The sequence below is a fragment of the Spinacia oleracea genome, chromosome 4, assembly GCF_020520425.1.
Source record: "Spinacia oleracea cultivar Varoflay chromosome 4, BTI_SOV_V1, whole genome shotgun sequence".
NCBI lineage: Eukaryota > Viridiplantae > Streptophyta > Magnoliopsida > Caryophyllales > Amaranthaceae > Spinacia > Spinacia oleracea.
In genome coordinates, this window is record NC_079490.1 from 86,354,989 (window position 1) to 86,376,153 (window position 21,165).

General features: G+C 39.0%; 1 protein-coding gene across 4 annotated transcripts; it reads left to right on the forward strand.

Moving 5' to 3' along the window:
• The first annotated feature begins 960 nt into the window (after positions 1-960).
• Positions 961-21,109, forward strand: LOC110784539 (uncharacterized). Of its 4 annotated transcripts, none has more exons than XM_056843686.1 (9): positions 961-1,023; positions 14,326-14,381; positions 15,209-15,288; positions 16,166-16,207; positions 18,720-18,761; positions 19,029-19,112; positions 19,972-20,059; positions 20,529-20,626; positions 20,760-21,109. In XM_056843686.1, the coding sequence occupies exons 1-9, from the start codon at positions 977-979 to the stop codon at positions 20,784-20,786; spliced, it is 564 nt and encodes a 187-aa protein (XP_056699664.1). In that variant the 5' UTR covers positions 961-976; the 3' UTR covers positions 20,787-21,109. The 4 variants fall into 4 exon arrangements, with proteins under 4 accessions (XP_056699664.1, XP_021844691.1, XP_021844690.1 ...); XM_021989000.2 differs by lacking the exon at positions 961-1,023 and adding an exon at positions 14,127-14,216; XM_021988998.2 differs by lacking the exon at positions 961-1,023 and having other exon boundaries at positions 14,116-14,362.
• Positions 21,110-21,165: the final 56 nt, after the last annotated feature.

A 21,165-nucleotide genomic window follows, 5' to 3' on the forward strand; every position in this document is an offset into this window, starting at 1 on the left:
GGCCGTGCTCAAATGGATTAAAGTTAATAATTTATTTTGACAGTTTGAGCTCGAAGTTCAAGAAATAATTTGAATATTAACATGGATTACATAAGATGTCATCATATTATCAAATTGGACATTAAGTGACGAAGGAATTTAATATTGCACACTTGTTTAAGGACAAGTGGGAGATTGAAGGAATATGTCCTTTAATCAAGATGGCAATCACTAAATATAGATTAGGATTAAAAATGGAAATTAATAATCCGGTCATTTAGGTGGTCATAATGTTTTCCTAGTAACCAATTATGATTTGTGGGCTAATTATTATTGGGCTACTACTAATATAACTGGGTCCTATAAGGTCACACACAATAGAGTATTGGATATGATCAATATGACCCAAGGCCCGTAATGGTCTTTGGTGATGGATAGGATTTTGGATTAGTTAAGGTTTACTAGGATTACTAGGTTTTCTAGTTCTACTAGGATTGGTTATCAAGCTATTATAAACGTTATAAATAGACGTGATGACCATATGATTAAACAGAAGTTGAATAAATCACTAACCTTATTCAGTACTCCAAATCCGTCCCTTCCTTGTGAAAGTGTGAGAGAGATTTCCTTTTTCTCCATCCTTCTAGCAAACGACGCAAGGAGATCTTGATCCGCGCTCGTGTGGACTAAGTAGAGGAATCACGCTTGAGATTATGTCTCTGATTTGATTCTTGTTCGTATACTCGGGAATCACGCATAAAAGGTATATTTAACTCCTATATTATGATTCATATTAATGTATGTTTGTGATCCTGTTAGATGTGAGAAAAGTTTTTTCTGCAATTCCGCTATTAGCATCTAATCCTACAATTATCGGTTTGGATACCTAACCCATGCTCCGATGCTCACACTAGGCTCCATTGTACCCCGCATCAGTAATCTGTAGATAAGACTCATAACTCATAAGAGAGGAACGTTGGAACATATACGGAGTACCATGGCTTCTGCTTCTGCTTCTGCTGTAAATGGATTATCCAGAAATGGGTTAGCCTCAAATCTTATTCTCCCCAATTCACCATAGGGGAGAAGTGGTTCTGTCAGCCTGCCGTCAAGAGAAGCATGAATGGGGGGTGGAGGTCATCGAAGCAAAGGCAGTGGTTCTTGGCTTGCAGTTGGCAGCTCAAAGCTATGCTGTGAACGTGGAAGTGGAGTGCGATAACATGAAGGTTGTGAGTTTGATCAATGGCACCCGAAAAGATGGTTCGCAATTGGGCGTTATTGTGCGAGAAATAAGAGTATTGGCTAGTAGATTTGATAGTATTAAGTTTAGTCATGTCTATAGGGTGGCTAATCTAGCGGCCCATACTATGGCTCACCTTACCCCACTTGTCTATTAGATGATGTAATTGCTTGGGGTTGTCCAAGTATATTAGATGATGTAATTGCTTCCGATTTTTGCTTAATTAATAAAGATAACTAGCGGTACCGTCCGTTTTCCCTCAAAAAAAAATTGTTTAGGAAAAACATAATATCTAACTAATGGAAATAAAAAAAACCAACCCAAGAGAAATTAATTTATGGACTATAGACAAGTGTGCATGATGAGCAGGATCCACCTAAAGAACATATACTACATGCAAAAGAACATATGCGTGAGGGGGTCGAAAAAGCACGAGGCTAATGCGTGACCTCGTCCCTCGTGGGTGTGACGATTCTTTTTATTCAATCAAGTGTAATTGGATTTCCTGTGAGTTTACACCCAATTGACTAGTAATATAGGAGTCGCCATTCAGTTTTTAACGACAATGAGAAAAACTGACAAAACCCGGTTATCGTGACATAAAGGGAGTGCAATTATGTTTGACCACGACGGCCGTAGGTTCCCTTGTGATCCCTGGTGTGGGGATCTCTCAACATACACCCGCAAGGTAGAGATTGAGGGTTCGGGGGACTGTAACTACCGAGAGGAGTACTTCGCTCGTCAATAACTCCAGAGGCAGGATATCCTTACTAGCTCAGCATAAATAATTGAAGGGACATGCGTTACCTATTAAACTAATCTTAGTTGATTTTAGCAATATGCAACATATAATACTAGATCGATCGTGATTATCTGATTTAAATAGTATTAAGGGACCTAGCATGATAATCCGATTTCCCAAAAATATTATATTTGTTAGGCGTGATAGAACAATCAGATTTAGTTAGTTTAACAGTTCATAAAAAGGGCGAGGAAAGCAATTAAATCATCGAGAAGGGGCACATTACGACGCACCCTTGAGAGGTGCGTCACGGTTCTCAGAAAACTAACCACTTTGACTTTACTATTTCTCCTTTTTATTTAACGAATCTCAATTATGGGACAGGATACGTTCTGTTCGATTTATGGATCGATTGCGACAGAACGCGTGAACAGTTTCGCAGCGTGAGGCTTAGGCTAAGGGTTGGAGTCAATACTCGGAATATAATTGTGTGTTGTGTGTGTTTTTCACGTCGAACTTAGGGGTCTATTTATAGGAAAAAGTGGCGTAGAAAGATAGTTTTTCAGGAATTTGAATACGAAACGGATTAGGAAAAGAATCCGTCCCAGGTATTTTCGGCGCCCAGCTCTGGGCGCTGGAATTTTCGGCGCCCAGGGCTGGGCGTTGAAAATAGGGTCTGGCAGAATTCTTTGTCAGATTGGACTCTAGAGTACGGAGTTCATTAAGAGACTTAATCCGAGTTATTTGGTGCGTATCAATTTACGACGGAATGCGTCTGGGCCCTTTACGAACTCTAGGTTCATTATGAGTTTAATTAATACGTTAACTCTTTTATCGAACTGCGATAGGAATAGAATTCCTTTCACAATTTCTATCTCTTTTAGGATTTATGTTGGAGTGCAACACCTAATTCTGACAGGTTTCTATCTTTTTATTCTTACTACTTTTAGAAGCTACCCTTTACGGCAGTTACTATTTTTAGCATGTTTCCATAAATAGCAGGTTTCGGGTGAAATGAAAAGGGGAATTGAGATTCGTTATTTTATAGGAGATGCATTGTCAAGTGGAGATTTACGTTTTCATCATCGAACCTTCCCTTTCGGGAATGGGGACAAAAGTAGGTGTCTACAGTTAGCCCCCACTTTGACTGAGTCTTGGAATAAGACGATGGTCAAAGTATTAGACGGAGTGTGTCGCACAAGCCATGGTGACCTGTTTTGGCGAGGGTCTCACGAGCCTTTGAGTGATAACATTTGACTTAAGGGTCATCACTTGAAGTGTCGACATATCCCTCACGTGTCATTGGGATTTGTCAACGAATAGTATAGAAACTTCCTCACTTTGTCATTGGAAGGATCTAAAGGTGCGCAGAAACTCCCTCACTTTGTCATTGGGAGTAGCTACAGAGTTTTTCGAAATCAAAGCTATAAAGTGTAATTGGGCCTGGCCAAGCCTAATCACGAGGTAAAAATGTTTTTAAAGATTCTCATTTTCAGGGTTAGCTAAACGAGAAAAGCCCCTTGTTTTTATGGGACGTAAAACGAAGGAAAATCCAGCACATCGCTCATTTTTGGAAAAACGGAAAACCAATCCTTTAATTTTTGGAAAAAGGGAAAACCAGTCCTTTAATTTTTGGAAAAAGGGAAAACCTGAAAACGTTATCGCTGCAGCGACTAAGGACCTGCGCGGTTAGTGGCACAGACCCCGCCGGCTAAAGATGGCGAGCTTGTCCGCTAAGGGTGGACACCCCGTCCGATAGAAGTGGACGAATCTGTTTTTGAAATTTGAAAATAAGGACCTACGCGGTTTGTGACGTAGACCCCGCCGGATGAAGATGGCGAACCTGTCCGCTAAGGGTGGACACCCCGTCCGAAAGAAGTGGACGAATCTATTTTGAAAATTGTTTGTGCTTTTTTGAAAATAAGGACCTACGCGGTTTGTGACGCAGACCCCGCCGGCTGAAGATGGCGAGCCTGTTTGTGTTTTGAAGATCTCATTTTTTTGAAAACTGAGGACCTGCGCGGTTAGTGACGCAGACCCCGCCGGCTGAAGATGGCGAGCCTGTTTTATTTTGAAGATTTTATTTTCTTTTCATTTTCGAAAACTGAGGACCTGCGCGGCTAGTGACGCAGACCCCGCCCGCTGAAGGTGGGCGAGCCCTGTCCGCTGAGGGTGGACGTCCCTGAATTCGTTTTTTAATTTGGAACTCGCGTGGTTCGATCTTGCCTGATTGAGGTGGGCAAGTCCCTATTTCATTTTTTTCTTGTGATTTTTTTTTAGAATTTCTTTTTATTCATTCTTGTAGGAGCGAATTCTTCCGAGGGATGCTCGGATTTAGTTGCAACCTGAATGTGGGTTGACAACGTGCTTAGACGGACCATTGTCTCGTGGTCATCATCTTTCATGGTTTTGAGCTAGTCTTTACGGCTCAGTTTTGCCACTACCTGGGTCCTTGATTAGGGGACTATGTATAAGTATCAACGGCGACCTTTGTCTTGAGGTCGTAAACCGGTTTTATTTTTTGAGACATCCAAACACTGGACTTCGTACAGCGTAGTCTGGGAATATTGTTTTTAACTTTGCATAATATATTTTCTTTCGAGCCCCCAAGCATTCGTGCTTGATGGTCATTTCTTGTCAAAAAGGTTCCTTGGGGATAAGCATTTGTAATGTCCTTGATCGTGTTTGGGATCGTGCTCGTAAGTGCGGGTGATCTTTATAGTGGTGTGCTACTCTTAACAAAGCCGTGAGGTGCGACTTTCAGTGAAGAAATCGGCAATTTTCAAGCCGAATGAATATGGCAGGGCCCAATAGAAGTTAGGGCCTTTTTGAGCCTGGGTTCATTTTCGGCGCCCAGGCCTGGGCGTTGAAATAATTCACGCCCAGGTGGGGCGTTGAAAGTGTTGTTTGGGCTGGTCTTTTGATGACTCAGTTGGCCTCTTGTTCATTCGTTTATTTCACTTAGAAGTTCTATGTATTCTCTTTTCTTTTGTTTTTTCTTTGTTTTTAGAACGTGATGATTTTCTTGAGAAGCCGTAGCCGATTGGTGGACTACGGTGCTTGTCGCTTTGGGGCGATTATTTTAAGGAACTGTTGCTCTTAAGGTGTACAGTTATTGCAATAGTCGGGCGAGTCTATATGGCCCGAGGAACATACCTTGAGGTGTAAGACTTTGATCGCTCTTATATTTTTTGAACGTGTTCGTGAATGATGATATGTATGTGCGAACGAGCGTTCATAGAATGGCCGTTGTGTGCGGTCCATTAATCAGTTTGCTTGAATCATTTTTTTTTTGAGCAATGACTGATTTTGAATAGTTTGCTTAGAAGCTTGATAGGGGTCAGGTCCATTCATGAAGTGGGCTCAAACATCGTGCCCTTTCGATTGTTCAAACATTTTCTTCGAGATTTTTTATTTTGTTATGGTTGTTTCGTAGCTTGGAGCCCCCAAGTATGCATGTTGGGATGCTTCCTTTTGGGGTACGATTTTGTAGGTTCTTTCGAGAAAGATGCCTTGGGGTTTCGCTCGTGTAGGTGCGAGCTATCCCTTCCGTGGTAGGTAATGTTTTGCTACCTTTAATCCTTAATGTAGAAGTCGTGTGGCTTGCATTTGGGCGATAAGTAGTCTTTGCCTCTTACTCTTGGTCGTGCTTGCATTAGTGCAATGTGCCTTACCTTTTTTTAGACTTGTACTGTGGGATTATGGTGCAACGCAAGCTTGTGTGGCCTAACGGCGTGTCTTAGAACATTCCTCCAAGTGTTGGGATATCATTATTTGGAGTACTTCATCGTGTTGAATCGTTCAGGTGCTCGAACAAGTGTAGCACCTTCTGCGTGGGTTTGCACGGCTTATTACTTCGTTCGATGCGATGATTCATAGGTGTTTCTTTCTTATTTTTGTATCTGGGCAAAACTTGGCTAGCAGAAAGATTCAGCGCCCAAGCTGGGGCGTTAAAGATATCGGCGCCCAGCTCTGGGCGTTGAAAATGATTCCTGGGCAGAATTTTGACAGTTTTTTTTTTATTCTTTTTTTTTCTTTCGCTTTTGCTTTGGAACGATGTAGACTGTGTAACGGGCGCTTTATAGGGCGAGCGTTATGTGCAGTGGTTTGATCGGAGTTTTGGTGACTCGCGATTTTCAGTTACCCTTGTTAGTGGGGCGACTTTATATACTCTAAGTAATGCTTAGAATTTGGGAGGGGTTGCAGCCATTCTAAGGTTCGTTTTACATGATTAAAGCTTAGGATTGTGACCCTATGATGTATGTATAGCATTAGCGTCGAGAATTTGCGATAAAATCGTTATTTCGAGCATTTTTAGAGTGTTTTTCTCAAGCCCCCAATTGTAGCTACGGGATTGGCTTGGTGCTATAATGCTTTGCATACGTCTTTATGCATTCATGGTGACATGGATCATGAATAGTTTGAACCAGACTCGTTTAGTGCGAGGTACGTTCGGGTAGTAATTTGCTACTTTTCTTGTAAATGTCGTATTGTGCGGCATTGCCATGGTCAAGGTAATCATACATTGAAGTGTGCCTTGACCAAAAGCTAGGTGCCTTTCTTTACCCATAATCATATTTATAGATCTTTTGACTCACTTGCAACATCGAGATAAATGCATACTTAGATTAAACCAATGACACTTTATTATGTTCGAAGAAGTCTTTGAAAATTATTTGAAATCCGAGTCCTACTATGTACAATCCGAGGTGTCCTAAGTAAGTTTGACTTATAGAAGGGTTCGTACAAGATTACATGAGTGAATCAAAATACTGTTACGATTTTTGGAATGCTGTCTAAGGATTTGCTGGAAGCCAGGGTGCAGGCGTCAAGACATACTTGTGCCCGTTTGGCATATGCTTTAGGCTTTTAGGGCCATCTTTTCCAAAATTGCGGGAATATAAACCGTTTTCAAATTGACTTAGATTTACTTGGTGTATGTCTGTATAAAAGGTCGAGGTATACTTAGTTCCTTCCCTATCTCTTTCATTTCAATTTTTAGCCCCCGGTTATTCAGATTTCGATTTTAGATGCCCGTGTCATATGTCTGAGTAGGGTGAGCCTTGGTTAAGTGCCAAATCCTATTGACAATGTCTGATTTTTTTTTCAAAGGGGATTCGCGAGCATTTGAGTAACCATTAACGGGTTCCCTGAGCTCGAAGGAACGATGGGGCGACGCCGTAGAACAATCCTCTTTATTGCAAGCTTACTGCCCTTATTACTTGTTGGCGATTATGACTGTGTCTTAGTGGTGAAAGAAGGTCTTTAAGCGAACGACTATGTCTAGGGGTGAAAGAAAGTCTTTAAGTGAGTTAGTTCGCTTAGGGAGGGTCAAGTCGAGTACTTTAGAGGTCATGGACGCTTGCGCTAGCCCCCATTCAATTGAGGCAAAGTGGTCTTTTGAGTCTTGGCTAAGTGCCTAGGAGTGTGAGTGCTCCTTCTGGCAAGGGTACGTGCCCTTATTATTTTTCGATGTGTGCTCATTAATTTTGGCATCTTGATGACTTGGATTCTTCTTTTGACTTAAATCTTTCTTTCGACTTGGGTTGCAAGTAATTAAATTTCAATAAGGGACTCTATTTCTTATTCTTGTTATTTCTATAGGCTTTAATATTGGTTGCAAATTGGTTGGACTGAATCATGGATTGCCTACGTATCCGCCTTAAATAAATTTAATTTGGAATCAGGTCTTGCGTAGTTCTTATCCTAGAAAATGGTTTCTTAGAATGCCGAATTCGATAGGTATGTTCTGAGGTGGAAACATATTATTTGAAACGGTAGAATAAGTGAAGTTTATTATTATTTTAATCTACTGCTTTGCCGTAAGCCAAAAAATTTGTTTTATATATTTTTTAAGTACATGTATTTTTTTGGTGGTACGTATATCTGAATACGTGCTGTACCCCTCCAAGTGTTCGTTATTTTTCCGTGCATGTGCGGATAAAATGACGAGCACTTCTGGACAAAATTTGGCGAGCAGAGAGATTTAGCGCCCAGGCTGGGGCGCTAAAGATTTCGGCGCCCAGCTATGGGCGCTGAAAATGACTTCTGGGAGGATCTTTTTTGGTGCGCTAAATGCTTCTTTTTCTTTTTAGACGAACTTTTAAAGGCGCTTTGCAAAGTTTGCTTTTTTTATTATTTATTATTTTTTTTGTACTTTTCATTTGTCTTCCTTTTTTACTCGTGACTCAAGACGGTTTGAAAGATGGGTTGAATGAGATAGGATAATTTGTATAGGCATTGGTCAAGCATGAGGATTATATCTGCTAGGACTCACAATTTGCAGCCTTAAGCTAGTGTCACGAGTTTACATCAATCAAGGCCAATGAGTAGTATGGGGACGGCTCAAGGGTATATCAATAGGATGTATCCAAACAAGTTATATGGTCATTATGCTAATGGTGGTGTAAGAGCAGGTTTGGGCTTTGGAAATGATGGGCATGACGCACGTGTCAATGGCAGTGCGTGGTTTGCGGTTGACAACAAGTTCAAGAACAAGAGTCGAGGTAATGGTTTCTTGGGTTATGGAAATGAGAACATGGATGGGTTAAATGAGCTGAACAGGGGTCCCAGAGCGAAAGCGTCCAAGAACATAAGTATTGGAAAGGGTAGACATCGTAGAATTTTATGCTTTGGATTGGTTGACTCAATTCTTTTCCTTCATTTGCTTGGGTAAATTCCTCACTTTGGGAGGTACGGGCTAAATATTTCATGGCTCGCTCTTTTCGCTCTCCCTTTCTCTCTCTTTTTAAGCATTTCATGGCTTGTTCTTTTCGCTCTCCCTTTTCTCTTTCTATTTTTTCTTTTTGCATGGGATTTCTCCCCAACATAAATCCTTCAAAGTTTTTATTTGGGCTAAAAGGTAGATGGTTGTGGTTTTTGAGTCACGGGGCGAGACTGAGTGAGCCTCGTTTGGTAGGCCTATAGTGGACCTTTAACTTTAGTAGGCCTAGGGTGGACCTTTAGCTTTAGTAGGCCTAGGGTGGACCTTTAAATTGTCTTACTTTGCAAGCGTATTTAGTCGTTTCTTAAAATGTGCAAATAGCGTAGATTCAAAATGTTATTTTTACCTTATTGAAATTTAACGAAAGAATTGCATCGAAAATAATTTTTTTTCTTTTCAGATTCTAGTTTCTGGGATTTAATTGGAAGTTGTGATTTAGACTCAAACTTTCATTAATCTTTTTGATTATAACCCGTGTATGAATACAAGGAGGTGGCCTAGACTCAAAATAATGACATGGCATAAGCCTATAATACTTGACCAAGCGACTCTCAGACTTAGGCTAATTGGACCATAACTTTCGTTGGTTGACACTTTAGATTTTAACCCTTGGGTGTTCATTTGTCATGCGCCATTTTGCTTAATGTTGGCAAGGTAGTTAATTGGAGAGATCGAATTTTTATTTTTGCAAGACTAGAATCATTAGTGCGGCTTCTCTCTTAGTGTGTATTGCTTTACCCCAATGGTAGCCTTGTGGCATGCCGATTTGGGTAATTTCATGGTTCGTCATGTGGCATTCATGGAAAATCTTTTAGTCCGTACTTAGGAGTATTTTAAAGGAGCGAGTGGCTCGAGAGGACTATGATAGCCGTGACCCAATGTGATTATAAGCCTTGAGGCCATTAATTTTTTGCTAATGGTATTGACACCTTAGGTTCACTTTGGGGGTTGTGCGACCATGGGGGGATGATTTCCAGAATGTGACTGTTTCCATTTTGCAAGTACTATAATATATTCTTTTTATTGGTGAGAGAGAGTATTGAGGCCGTGGATTCTTAGCAAGGGATGACAATTACATATGGGTGCTCATTGATTTAAATGTTAGGAAGGGAGACTCAATATGGTTTAACCTTTTAACTTGCAGAACGACACCAAGCATTAGGACCGATTATATGGATAAGACAACTAAGACTTAGGATTTGGATTGTATTTTGGCATAGCCTAGTCTAGACTCAGATTTATTTGAACATTTATTTTTTTCTTGAAGACTTTATTCGAACATTATTTTTTGAATATTTTGCCCATGTGACATTCAAGGTCGTTTAATTAGCATGCTTGGTTTTGGTGCCGAGCATTGTCGTCGTAGGAGGCCTAACAACGACACAAAGAGTTATTTATTTTTTTATTTTTTAGTCGCTTTTAGAGTCGAGTGCCTTTTCATACGCTCCTGCAGCAATTTTTACGAAAAGTTTTTTTTGCTACGTATATTTTTTCATGCGCGGGCACCGAGGCTGCTGTGCCTGACCAAAAGGCCAGGCAGCAACTTCAGCGCCCAGCAGTGGGCGTGAGAAATTTTGGCGCCCAGCCATGGGCGTTGAAAATGCGTCCCTGGCTGGTTCTCGTTTTCTTTTTGCGTCTACTTTTGTTTATGCGACTTCGATTTTGCGTGCTTGCCTAATAACGTCCTTTATGCGTTGTGCAGCGTTTGTGGGATTCGTTACGGGCCATCCCGAGCGTCGCTTATTTTTGTGGCGATCGTTCGGGCTTGCGGAACACGTATGTTGGTATAACTCTTTGGCCAATTGGTTCATGAATGTTTGGGCAATTTTTAAGGTCGTTGGTTTTCTAGCATTACTTGTCTAGCATTATTCGTACGCACAATCATAACATAGTCACATAGTTCGCTACACATAACTACATTACAAACATGGATTTGAAAATTAAATATGTCACGTAGTTTATGATAGGCTTCTATGGGTAGTATTTGCGCCTGGCTTGGTACCGCTTCTATCGTAGATCCAACACATGCCCCGGTCGAGGTAGTGTCTTCAACAGACGAATTTCGCTCAAGAGGCCAACCCGCAAGTGCAAGCCAAGGGGGCATGCAGGCGAGAGGGACCTAATGAGCGAGCGATTGGGTTCGAGATAGGTGTACTACCTGCACAAGTACCGAGTGGGAAACATGCGCGGCGTATGCACCCCCCTATTGGCGGGAAAAGGTATCCTTAGTCCCAACTCCCGAGGGAGCCGAGATTCGTTATGCGGTTCTGCCCGTTCACATTAATATGCTGATTTTCAGGTCGTCCCAACTTGATGGGGAAATAAACGCGGGGTAGGATCGTTTCACCCTTCGGCTATTTTGATTACCTACAAGCACGAGTATTTCCTTCACTATCCCCAGTGGAGTCGCCACTGTGAGGGGGTCGAAAAAGCACGAGGCTAATGCGTGACCTCGTCCCTCGTGGGTGTGACGATTCTTTTTATTCAATCAAGTGTAATTGGATTTCCTGTGAGTTTACACCCAATTGACTAGTAATATAGGAGTCGCCATTCAGTTTTTAACGACAATGAGAAAAACTGACAAAACCCGGTTATCGTGACATAAAGGGAGTGCAATTATGTTTGACCACGACGGCCGTAGGTTCCCTTGTGATCCCTGGTGTGGGGATCTCTCAACATACACCCGCAAGGTAGAGATTGAGGGTTCGGGGGACTGTAACTACCGAGAGGAGTACTTCGCTCGTCGATAACTCCAGAGGCAGGATATCCTTACTAGCTCAGCATAAATAATTGAAGGGACATGCGTTAACTATTAAACTAATCTTAGTTGATTTTAGCAATATGCAACATATAATACTAGATCGATCGTGATTATCTGATTTAAATAGTATTAAGGGACCTAGCATGATAATCCGATTTCCCAAAAATATTATATTTGTTAGGCGTGATAGAACAATCAGATTTAGTTAGTTTAACAGTTCATAAAAAGGGCGAGGAAAGCAATTAAATCATCGAGAAGGGGCACATTACGACGCACCCTTGAGAGGTGCGTCACGGTTCTCAGAAAACTAACCACTTTGACTTTGCTATTTCTCCTTTTTATTTAACGAATCTCAATTATGGGACAGGATCTGTTCGATTTATGGATCGATTGCGACAGAACGCGTGAACAGTTTCGCAGCGTGAGGCTTAGGCTAAGGGTTGGAGTCAATACTCAGAATATAATTGTGTGTTGTGTGTGTTTTTCACGTCGAACTTAGGGGTCTATTTATAGGAAAAAGTGGCGTAGAAAGATAGTTTTTCAGGAATTTGAATACGAAACGGATTAGGAAAAGAATCCGTCCCAGGTATTTTCGGCGCCCAGCTCTGGGCGCTGGAATTTTCGGCGCCCAGGGTTGGGCGTTGAAAATAGGGTATGGCAGAATTCTTTGTCAGATTGGACTCTAGAGTACGGAGTTCATTAAGAGACTTAATCCGAGTTATTTGGTGCGTATCAATTTACGACGGAATGCGTCTGAGCCCTTTACGAACTCTAGGTTCGTTATGAGTTTAATTAATACGTTAACTCTTTTATCGAACTGCGATAGGAATAGAATTCCTTTCACAATTTCTATCTCTTTTAGGATTTATGTTGGAGTGCAACACCTAATTCTGACATGTTTCTATCTTTTTATTCTTACTACTTTTAGAAGCTACCCTTTACGGTAGTTACTATTTTTAGCAGGTTTCCTTAAATAGCAGGTTTCGGGTGAAATGAAAAGGGGAATTGAGATTCGTTATTTTATAGGAGATGCGTTGTCAAGTGGAGATTTACGTTTTCATCATCGAACCTTCCCTTTCGGGAATGGGGACAAAAGTAGGTGTCTACAATATGCATGCATGCAAAGAACATGATGTTGCGACATAAAAAGTATATGCGATATATTCTTTCACTTTTTATTAAAAGTTTAAATAATACGGAGTAAATATATTCATATTCTTTTAGTTATGTAATTGTGTTTTTTTGTGCACCATGTTCATTGTGCATATTGGTCCACCATCCAAATTGTGATATTCTACCAATCGTTTAATTGATTACGCTTAGAAAATCAACAATCGGTGTTTTGATTCCACTGCTACTTCTAATGTTTGGAACACTACTTATTGTAACGTTTGACGCAATCAACCCAAAAACTACCTTAATCCCTGCTACCACTACCTACGCCGCCACCTTACCAGACATTATAAAATTTTCTATCTAATGTTTTGTCTTAGTAAAAATGCTACCTGCTACTCAGTCCATTTTATGTCCTCTTTCATAGTGACCTTGATCAGAGCTTTTGAATAAAATAAACCTATTTTGTGGTTTAATACATGTTGGGGCAATGTAGTAGGTTAGAAATATTTCACGGGTCTTAAAAAAGTCAGTTAAAAATGATTTGCAGATGACCAAGTTAGGTAAAATAGGTGACGACCGGGTTGAAAGATGGTCAAGTTAAACATGCATGTCACAAGTTGCAAACGGGTAGATAAGCATGTCAAGGGTTAAAAATGAGTCGTTATAAACTGGTCATGGTTTGTCACGATCGGTTAACATGAGTTTTTGTCGGGTAAAATCGTCTCGAATTAAAATGAAACGGTTCAATTACATGTTGGGTCGTTTTCGTGTCGGTTATGTCCAAGCTTGGTCGTCTTTGGATCTGGTAGGTTAGCATGGGTGAATACAATAAAGTCAATCAGTTTCAAGTTCAATATTATTAGACGAATCGTTATCGGTTCCCACCAATCGGGTTCTAAACGGGTAGATCCCGCTGAGTCGAGTTGGTAAAGACCAGTTTCATGGTTTGGGTGAGAAACAGATAATTCTAAGCTGCTACCAAGGCTCCATTAGGGCTGAGAAAAACTATCAGAAAAACCAAAACTCGAAACCCAATCAGGTATCTAATCCCAAAAAGTGGATATCCAACCCAATATGGTTATTTGTTTGGGTACCCGATCTGAAATTGGGGTATCGAGTGTGGTTAAAAATATCGTTTTACAACTAAAGGATACCCGATAACAATCCAATAAGTCTTTTCTTTAAAAGTTTTCCCCAATTTAAATAATTCAAGAGCTTAAAATCCTGCATGTTAATAATCAATTTATAATTTGAGTAAATTGTAATTGTATTCATAGCATAGTCAAAATCATGTGCTAATGTTGGTATTTAGTGTTGAATGATATTAACATAATTTAGTTATAAAGTCTATTTTTTTCAATTGGATATTATATCGGGTACCCTATACCCGATTCAAAGTTTTGGTACCCGAATTTATCGGTTCGGTTAGTGGATATCAATTTTAGCATTATTGATTATTGGTTAACCAATGCAATTATCGGTTTGGATACCTGACCCATGCTCTGATGCTTACACTAGGCTCCATTGTACCCCGCATCAGTAATATGTAGATAAGACTCATAACTCATAAGAGACGAACGTTGGAACATATACGGAGTAGCATGGCTTCTGCTTCTGCTTCTGCTTCTGCTGTAAATGGATTATCCAGAAATGGGTTAGCCTCAAATCTTATTCTCCCCAATTCATCATTTTACGCCCTTCCTAATTCTTATCCATTTCATCAAATTGTACCTTCTGCTTCTTTGTTTTGTTCTGGGTTGAAGAAAGTTAACTATCTTTTGCGAGCTTCTTCTGAAGAAGGTACACCCATTTTGTAAAGGTTTGGCCTTTTTTTTATAACCAATATTTTCAATTACATTTTTGGGTTTTGTCAATTAGTCTTTTTTATTTAATCTGGAATCATTCAATTATTACCCCCATTAATTGGGTTATGCTTCCTTGAGCACCTAACAGGAAGTATTAATGTATACTGAGGATGGGGATTTGGGTGGATGTGAGCTAGCTTATCTGCTTATGGTGTCAGGACTATGTAGAACCTGTGCTCAGCTGTAGATGTTTTCATGTTGAATTCTGAAAAAAGTTTTATCTTACGAAAATAGAAACCATACAAGTGGAATTATGGAATTCCTAAAAACCCATAAACTAGTCCAATTTTAAACTAGTGTTATGGAATTCCTCCCCTCTTCCAAGTGCTTTATTTTCTTCTGATTAAGTTACTGCTGAGTGCTGAGTGCTGAGTGCTGAGTGCTGAGTGTTGAGGTTTGTTAGCCTTTAAGTGGACATATCTTCATTATGCGAAAGTGGATTTTATGGAATCATTAGTGGCCATATAGATTATTGGTTTGCCTCTAGTGTACATCATACTGGAATTATTTCAAGCAAAACGTCCACTCGGTATTTAAGGGGAAAGTGATTATCCGCAACCTATACCTTCCTTCTCTAATGAGTAATTGGTATAAGACTAGTATATCAGTTTCTCTTCAATGAGCAGACTAAAGGTTGATGTATCAAAAGATTAAAAGCTTGAAATGCAAATATCCTGTCATGTACAGATGCTTGTTATGATCCACTTTTGCTAATTATGTCTTGTTGAGAAAGAAAAACGGGGTATACTATATAGATGAAAATTTCAATCCAATTATACAGGAGTTCAAGTTCCAAGTGAGCTAGAAGAAGATTTAAAGTTTGTTCCTCTGGATGCTGAAGATTCAAGTTATGGCCCCCCAGTAAGTCATGATCAGTTAACTTCTATGGGGACTAGTCATGTGAATTGCACCCACTTTCTGCTGATAAATGCTTGTGTATTTGTGTCTCAAAACTACAAGTTAGAACTTTAAATTGAACCTAAATAGCCAAAATGCATTTAAATATAACAAAATTCAACTTCTCTATTTTATTCTATCCCTAATTCTTTTTTTTAGTCAAACTCCATTGTTTATGCTAAAACAGTAAAACTTCTACAACTTTATACTGTTAGAAATGGGGAGATATGGTGTAATTGAGAAAGACACAGGGATTGAACGTGTAATAAGAAGAGGGGGAGAAAACTAGAGGAAAAGGCAGCTCAAGAAAGAAGAAAACTTAAGGAGACTATTATAAACCATTTTTTATACTATTGTATGTGTAGTTGATTTGTCCATTTCTAATGGAGCCGAAGATTCATTTGTTCTTTTGGCTATGGGATGTAATGGACTAAATTAAAATGGCTCTTAAAACCTCTTCGCTTCCTTTCCATGAAGTAGAAGATGGTCGTCCCGTTATTTCTTTTGGGTCAATTGAAAACAACCTCTCTGCAATTGCAGGGGTAAGGTTGCGTACACCCGACCCCTCCTTACTCCGCTTCTTGCGGGAACCTCTTTGAGGCAACGGGGTAATGATGATGATGATAACGAATGATTGTATGTGTAGTTGATGTCAATGCTTGATGATCTTAAAATCTAATGCCAGTCTACTTAAAAGAAAGTCCCTTCGTTCTGATTTCTCTTTTGTTATTGAGTTGGTTTGGTACTGTCAATTTAAGTAAAAAGGTTATCGAACGAAACAATACATTCAGTGTTTGTCTAATTTTTAGTAACATATTTAATACATCTTTTCTTTATTCAGGCCTTACTACTTGTGGGATTCAAAATGGAAGAGGCAGAAAAGGTAATTCTCTTGGCTAATTCCACTGTTCATGGTGTGAGATTTACAGCTGCTTTTCCCCCTTCTTTTTTATTAGAAACTGAAGAAATAAATTCATGAGTTACATAATTCCATCTGAATTTGGTATTCCAAAATTTAGGCTGGCAGTTGCTTTGGGAAGTTCACAATATCGTTGCTGAAAGTCCCAACATTTTTGCTATTCATAATATACAAATGCAACACAGACCACCCGACTAATAGGCTACTAGCAATAGAAGGTAGAAACTAGACCTAGTTATTGGACACGGTAGCCCAATGGGTATAGGATTTGGGTCATGTTAATAGGGTTCTTATTGGGTAGGGCTCTTATGAACAGGGCCAATATAGGGCCGAATTTATAACACACTAATTTTGAAAACTAAAATAGTTATGATATAAAAAATTATATGAATAGCTACCGAGCTATGTATTCATTTGTATTCGCATACGACCCTTTTTTAAAAAAAAAAATTCCTTGTTCGTTTATTGACCCGCGACCCGCATTGTCTCGCCCATTATTAACCCGCTAAAATTGACCATTTCATTAACCGACCCGCTTTTAACCCACTCTGACCCGACCCGCCCAATAACCAGGTCTAGTAGAAACTAACCGTGGCCTTTATTTAAGTCTATAGTCCTTCTAAATTTTAGCTCTACTTGAATACTTTGGCCTCAATTCTCCTTATATGAATTTATTTTTCCCTATTAGAAAGTATTGGCCCTAACATGAACTTGTTTCCCCGAAACTTCTCAAGGTGAAATAACGCCTTTGAATTATGCCCTAATTACTGTAGTTGCTCCCCAGCTTGAAAGCACTGCCTTTGTCCCCTAAAAAAACTTTTAGGTATTGAAATATAATATTCTTCCTCTCTTCTCTTTTAATTGCAACGTGAGGCATGCATACGATAGATATATAGAGTTATAGACATAGAGTAACCAAAGTGATGAGGAGAGAGATAGAGAGAACCATTAGACAAGCAAAGTGGTGTTGCAATTGTTTTGAAACTTCTAAAAATTAACACGTTGCCATTAAAAGAGAACAAAGGAAGCATTATTTTTTTTGTTTTCGGAAACATAACTTATTATGAAAAAGAAACAAAAAAAAAAAAAAAAAGAATCAGGGACATAGTTTATTATGATGTCTCACACTTCTTTTACCAACAACCACATAGAATTATGACTTGTTCAATGCACTAGTTTACAATTGCCATAAACTTGAAAAGTATACTAGTACTGTAGGAAATTTATCTAAGGAAACTTGATCACTATAAGGATTTGTTCTTTTCATCTTAGGAAACAACTTCATCAGATAATGGCTACCCAAGTTCCACCACTAAAATAAATTCTGTTCATTTTAGACAAGTTCCAATAGTTCTGATAAGTGAATATAGTGAAAGGTGTGAAGCCTTAGAGTATGTTCATTGGGGATTTTGGAGAAGCTTTTAGGAACAATGACTAGTAAAGAACGAATAAACTTATCTCAACCAACTCGTGGCAAACACTGCCCCAAAGTTGAATTTTCCCCGTTCGTACACACACAACCTCTTGACAATCAACCTCCAAGGTTACACGACATCTATCTCGTTGGTGTAGTACAAAAAGATATATTGAAAACAAAATTGATCATTGCCCAAACGAACTGGAGAATTTGTGTTTAGAGAGAAAATGGAGATTGAATTTTGTGTGTGTCTTGTTAGGAAGAAATGCTCACAATATAAACAGGAAGGCTGACCAAAAAGGAAATTAATTGGCGATCAATTAGTGTTTGATTGATGAAATAAAATCAGCAACAATTTTTGGAAGATATCTTGGGGGTATCTTGTAAGAGAGAGAGAGATTGAGAGAGATGAGAACACTTTGGAGAGCCATGAACGAATTTACATGCTGTTAGTTGACAAAGGGAATAGCTGCTAATGTAGATTTAGCTGGAATTTAACTCTGGGGTTTTTACTCAGTGTGATGCATAACCCTGACAACCCCAATCACCTAATGTAGATCAGGTGTAGAGATATCGACCCAGCTATGATCCCTTCTGCAAACTGCAGTCAAAGATGTCTTACTGCCAACCACAGAAGGTATTTTCTGCATTTGTTTCAGAAGATTGGGTCTCCCCAAAAAAAACTCAAACCCTGTAGCATCAGGTGATAGGGTCTTTAAGCTATGCTAGTTACGTATTCAGTATTCAGTGTCAATATAATCATAAATCAGGTTGCTTTCAAAAAGAAAAAAAAGTACCTTATCACCGAGGAAGTTTCAAAGGCATGTTACATCCTTTAACGCACTATCTGCAGAGTTTCAAATTCAATCATATCTCTAGATCCATGCATTATGTATAGAATTATCATTCGCTCGTACCTAGTACTGCAAGAAAATTTATATTCTCATAAATGCACTCAAATACGAGCCTGTCATACTTTTTGAAAGGAAATTTCATATTTTGATGCTACTGATTGAAGATATAGGAGTCGTAATTCTGAACAGGTTCAGTTTACTGCAGATACAGCAGCTTCTGAAGGACTTGGAAGGGGAGTTTTTACAGGTAAGTTAAACTTTTGTTTTAGGGAAAAAAATCTCCTTGACAAGAAATGACACACATTCTTGGGGAAAAAATTGTTCATTTTAGCAAGATTGTTTACATTTTACAATATCTGTCTAGTTGATGGGTGCCACTTTTTCTGCTAGCTACCTTCATTTTTTGTAGAATCGTTCACAAGTTACAGGGCTTAATCTCCTGTGAATTTTTTTTATTAGTTCTGGCTGTTGATTGTAATATTATAGAATCAGTCACAAGTTACTTCTGTTGCAGGTTTACTACTGCACTGAAGACATGATTGATCGCTCACTTTGGGATGCAGTGAATAGTACACAGCAGGACTTGGGAAAGTTGAAGGTTAGACAATACTCCTTTTACTCTACTTCTTATTTCTTTTTGTTTTCTTTCTTTCACTTTACTTCTACAAACATACTCCTTGTATAATACTATAAATAACAATATAACTTCCCGGCGGAGGATTGAGTTTTGTAAATATTATTGAAACTGCTTCAAAACATGATTTGATTTCTATTCAGATGACCTTTTCGTGTATTTAGAACCAATCGTTTCAGGGATTTCAAAAACTCCACTAAAGCTGTGTATGGTACTTCATTCAAAGGAAAACATTTTGAACTTCATCTACTTTAAATGGAATTCGGGTTTCAATCTTCATTGTCCTCTATTTGATTCCTAGATAGAAATGTTAGAGAGAGAAGGAAAATGGAATTTTAGGAGAGGGAATGGATGGGAAGAGAAAAAGAGAGAAAAGGTTTTCTACCTTTTAGAAAACGTTTTCCACCCTTTACAAACCAAATGGAGGAAAATGGGGAAACCAATTTTTTTGAAAGATTTCCTCCCAGCCAATTGATGAAAGAATTGAAGAATGACAGGTAGGAGTGGAAATGGGTGACATTTTTTTTTTACAAAGTAATAGCAGGAGAAAATTCCTTACAGAAATTACAAAGTACTTGTGTTGCAATAAGGTGGCATCGGTTGTAATCCCTGGGAATATTAGGATTGAATTCTGAAATATTTCTCGTTTACAAGGGAGCTAAATAAGACTGAAAGGAAACCTAATTCTAAATACATAATGATAAACTCTCATCATAAAGATTTGTGGTAGACAGGGAGAGACTGGAGAGTGCAGCATATGAAAGTTTGGTAGTTGTCATTTGTTGTTGTAACTCAGTACCTCATGAGGCTTAATTCTCTACAGATTGCAAATTCAGTACCACGGATATGCTTTCTTTCTGGACTTAGTGGGGAGGAGATGATGATGTTCATAGATGCCTTCGAAGAAACTGGTATTATGGTGACTCAAAAATATTACTATAATAGTGTATCTTGTCAGATGTTGTCAGCCTTTTCCATTTTGAAGATGTAAATTGTTTTGTGATCTTAAGTCTTAACTGTGATTATAGATTGGACCATTGTTCACAACAATACGGAAATAGATGGGTCGTGTATGAAAAGTATCTCCATTCATGAGCCCAACTGATTTCACACGAAGAGGCTAAAGACAATCATATGCTTTACTTTGTGCGTATAAAGACCCTTTGTACTTGTGTTTATGTGTGAATTTGACCTGAAAAATGTTGATAACAAATTGACCTGCTAATCGAACATCATGTGTATATATGTTACAACAGTAGTCTGCATTGTAATCCAAGTGATTGATGTTTTCCCTCTGCCAATTGCCCTATTGATTGTGAATATTTGATCCTGTATTTATATGAATGAGAGCAGAGCATAAGAAGCTTTGTTTGGTTGCAGATCTAGAGGATGCTGTATTTGCTGCCCATGTTGAAAACAGCTCGAATAAACCATTGCGGGAGCTGATAGAAGAGATTATGGGTGATCATGAGATGGTGGTAAGCCTTTTGTCTTTGGAAACATCATTTTCTTTTCCTTTTTCCTTTTTCCTTTTTCCATTTTGTTTTCTTTAACTGTTTTCTCATTGTGGCTCTTTGGATGCCCGCGTGGGTGTGTGTTTTGCCTATGCAGTCTGCAAGACAACCAAATTCTGAGTAGGCAAATGGTTCACTGATCTGCTCCAAAGAACCGGAACTTTTGAATCCTTATCATGTGACAGTTTTATCAACATTCAACTCTCCCCCTTGGCTCAAGTTTTTTTGGCTAATATATGAAGAGATGTTAGAAAAACATATTAGCAGCACAACTGTTAGAATGTAATTGATGTACGCAGTCATTATTTTCTCCTGCTCATTCACCATCATCTTGATTGATCATGGTCGTTGTTTCTAAGATGCTTCTAAGATGATGCAGTTGTTGGAGGAACCTTGTTCATAAAGAGAAAAATAAAATGGGAATTATTTTAAGGGAATTTACTGCAAGATTGTTGACTTGTTTGGTACAAGTAGCTGAGTTGGGTAGTTTGCCTCTTGAGAGG

Coding starts and splice junctions, on each gene's coding strand:
- LOC110784539 (XM_021988998.2), top strand. CDS start 14,164: ATGGCTTCTGCTTCTGCTTCTGCTTCTGCTGTAAATGGATTATCCAGA. Junction 20,060..20,528: donor AGATGCCTTCGAAGAAACTG/GTATTATGGTGA, acceptor GTTTGGTTGCAG/ATCTAGAGGATGCTGTATTT. Junction 20,627..20,759: donor TGGGTGATCATGAGATGGTG/GTAAGCCTTTTG, acceptor TTGCCTATGCAG/TCTGCAAGACAACCAAATTC.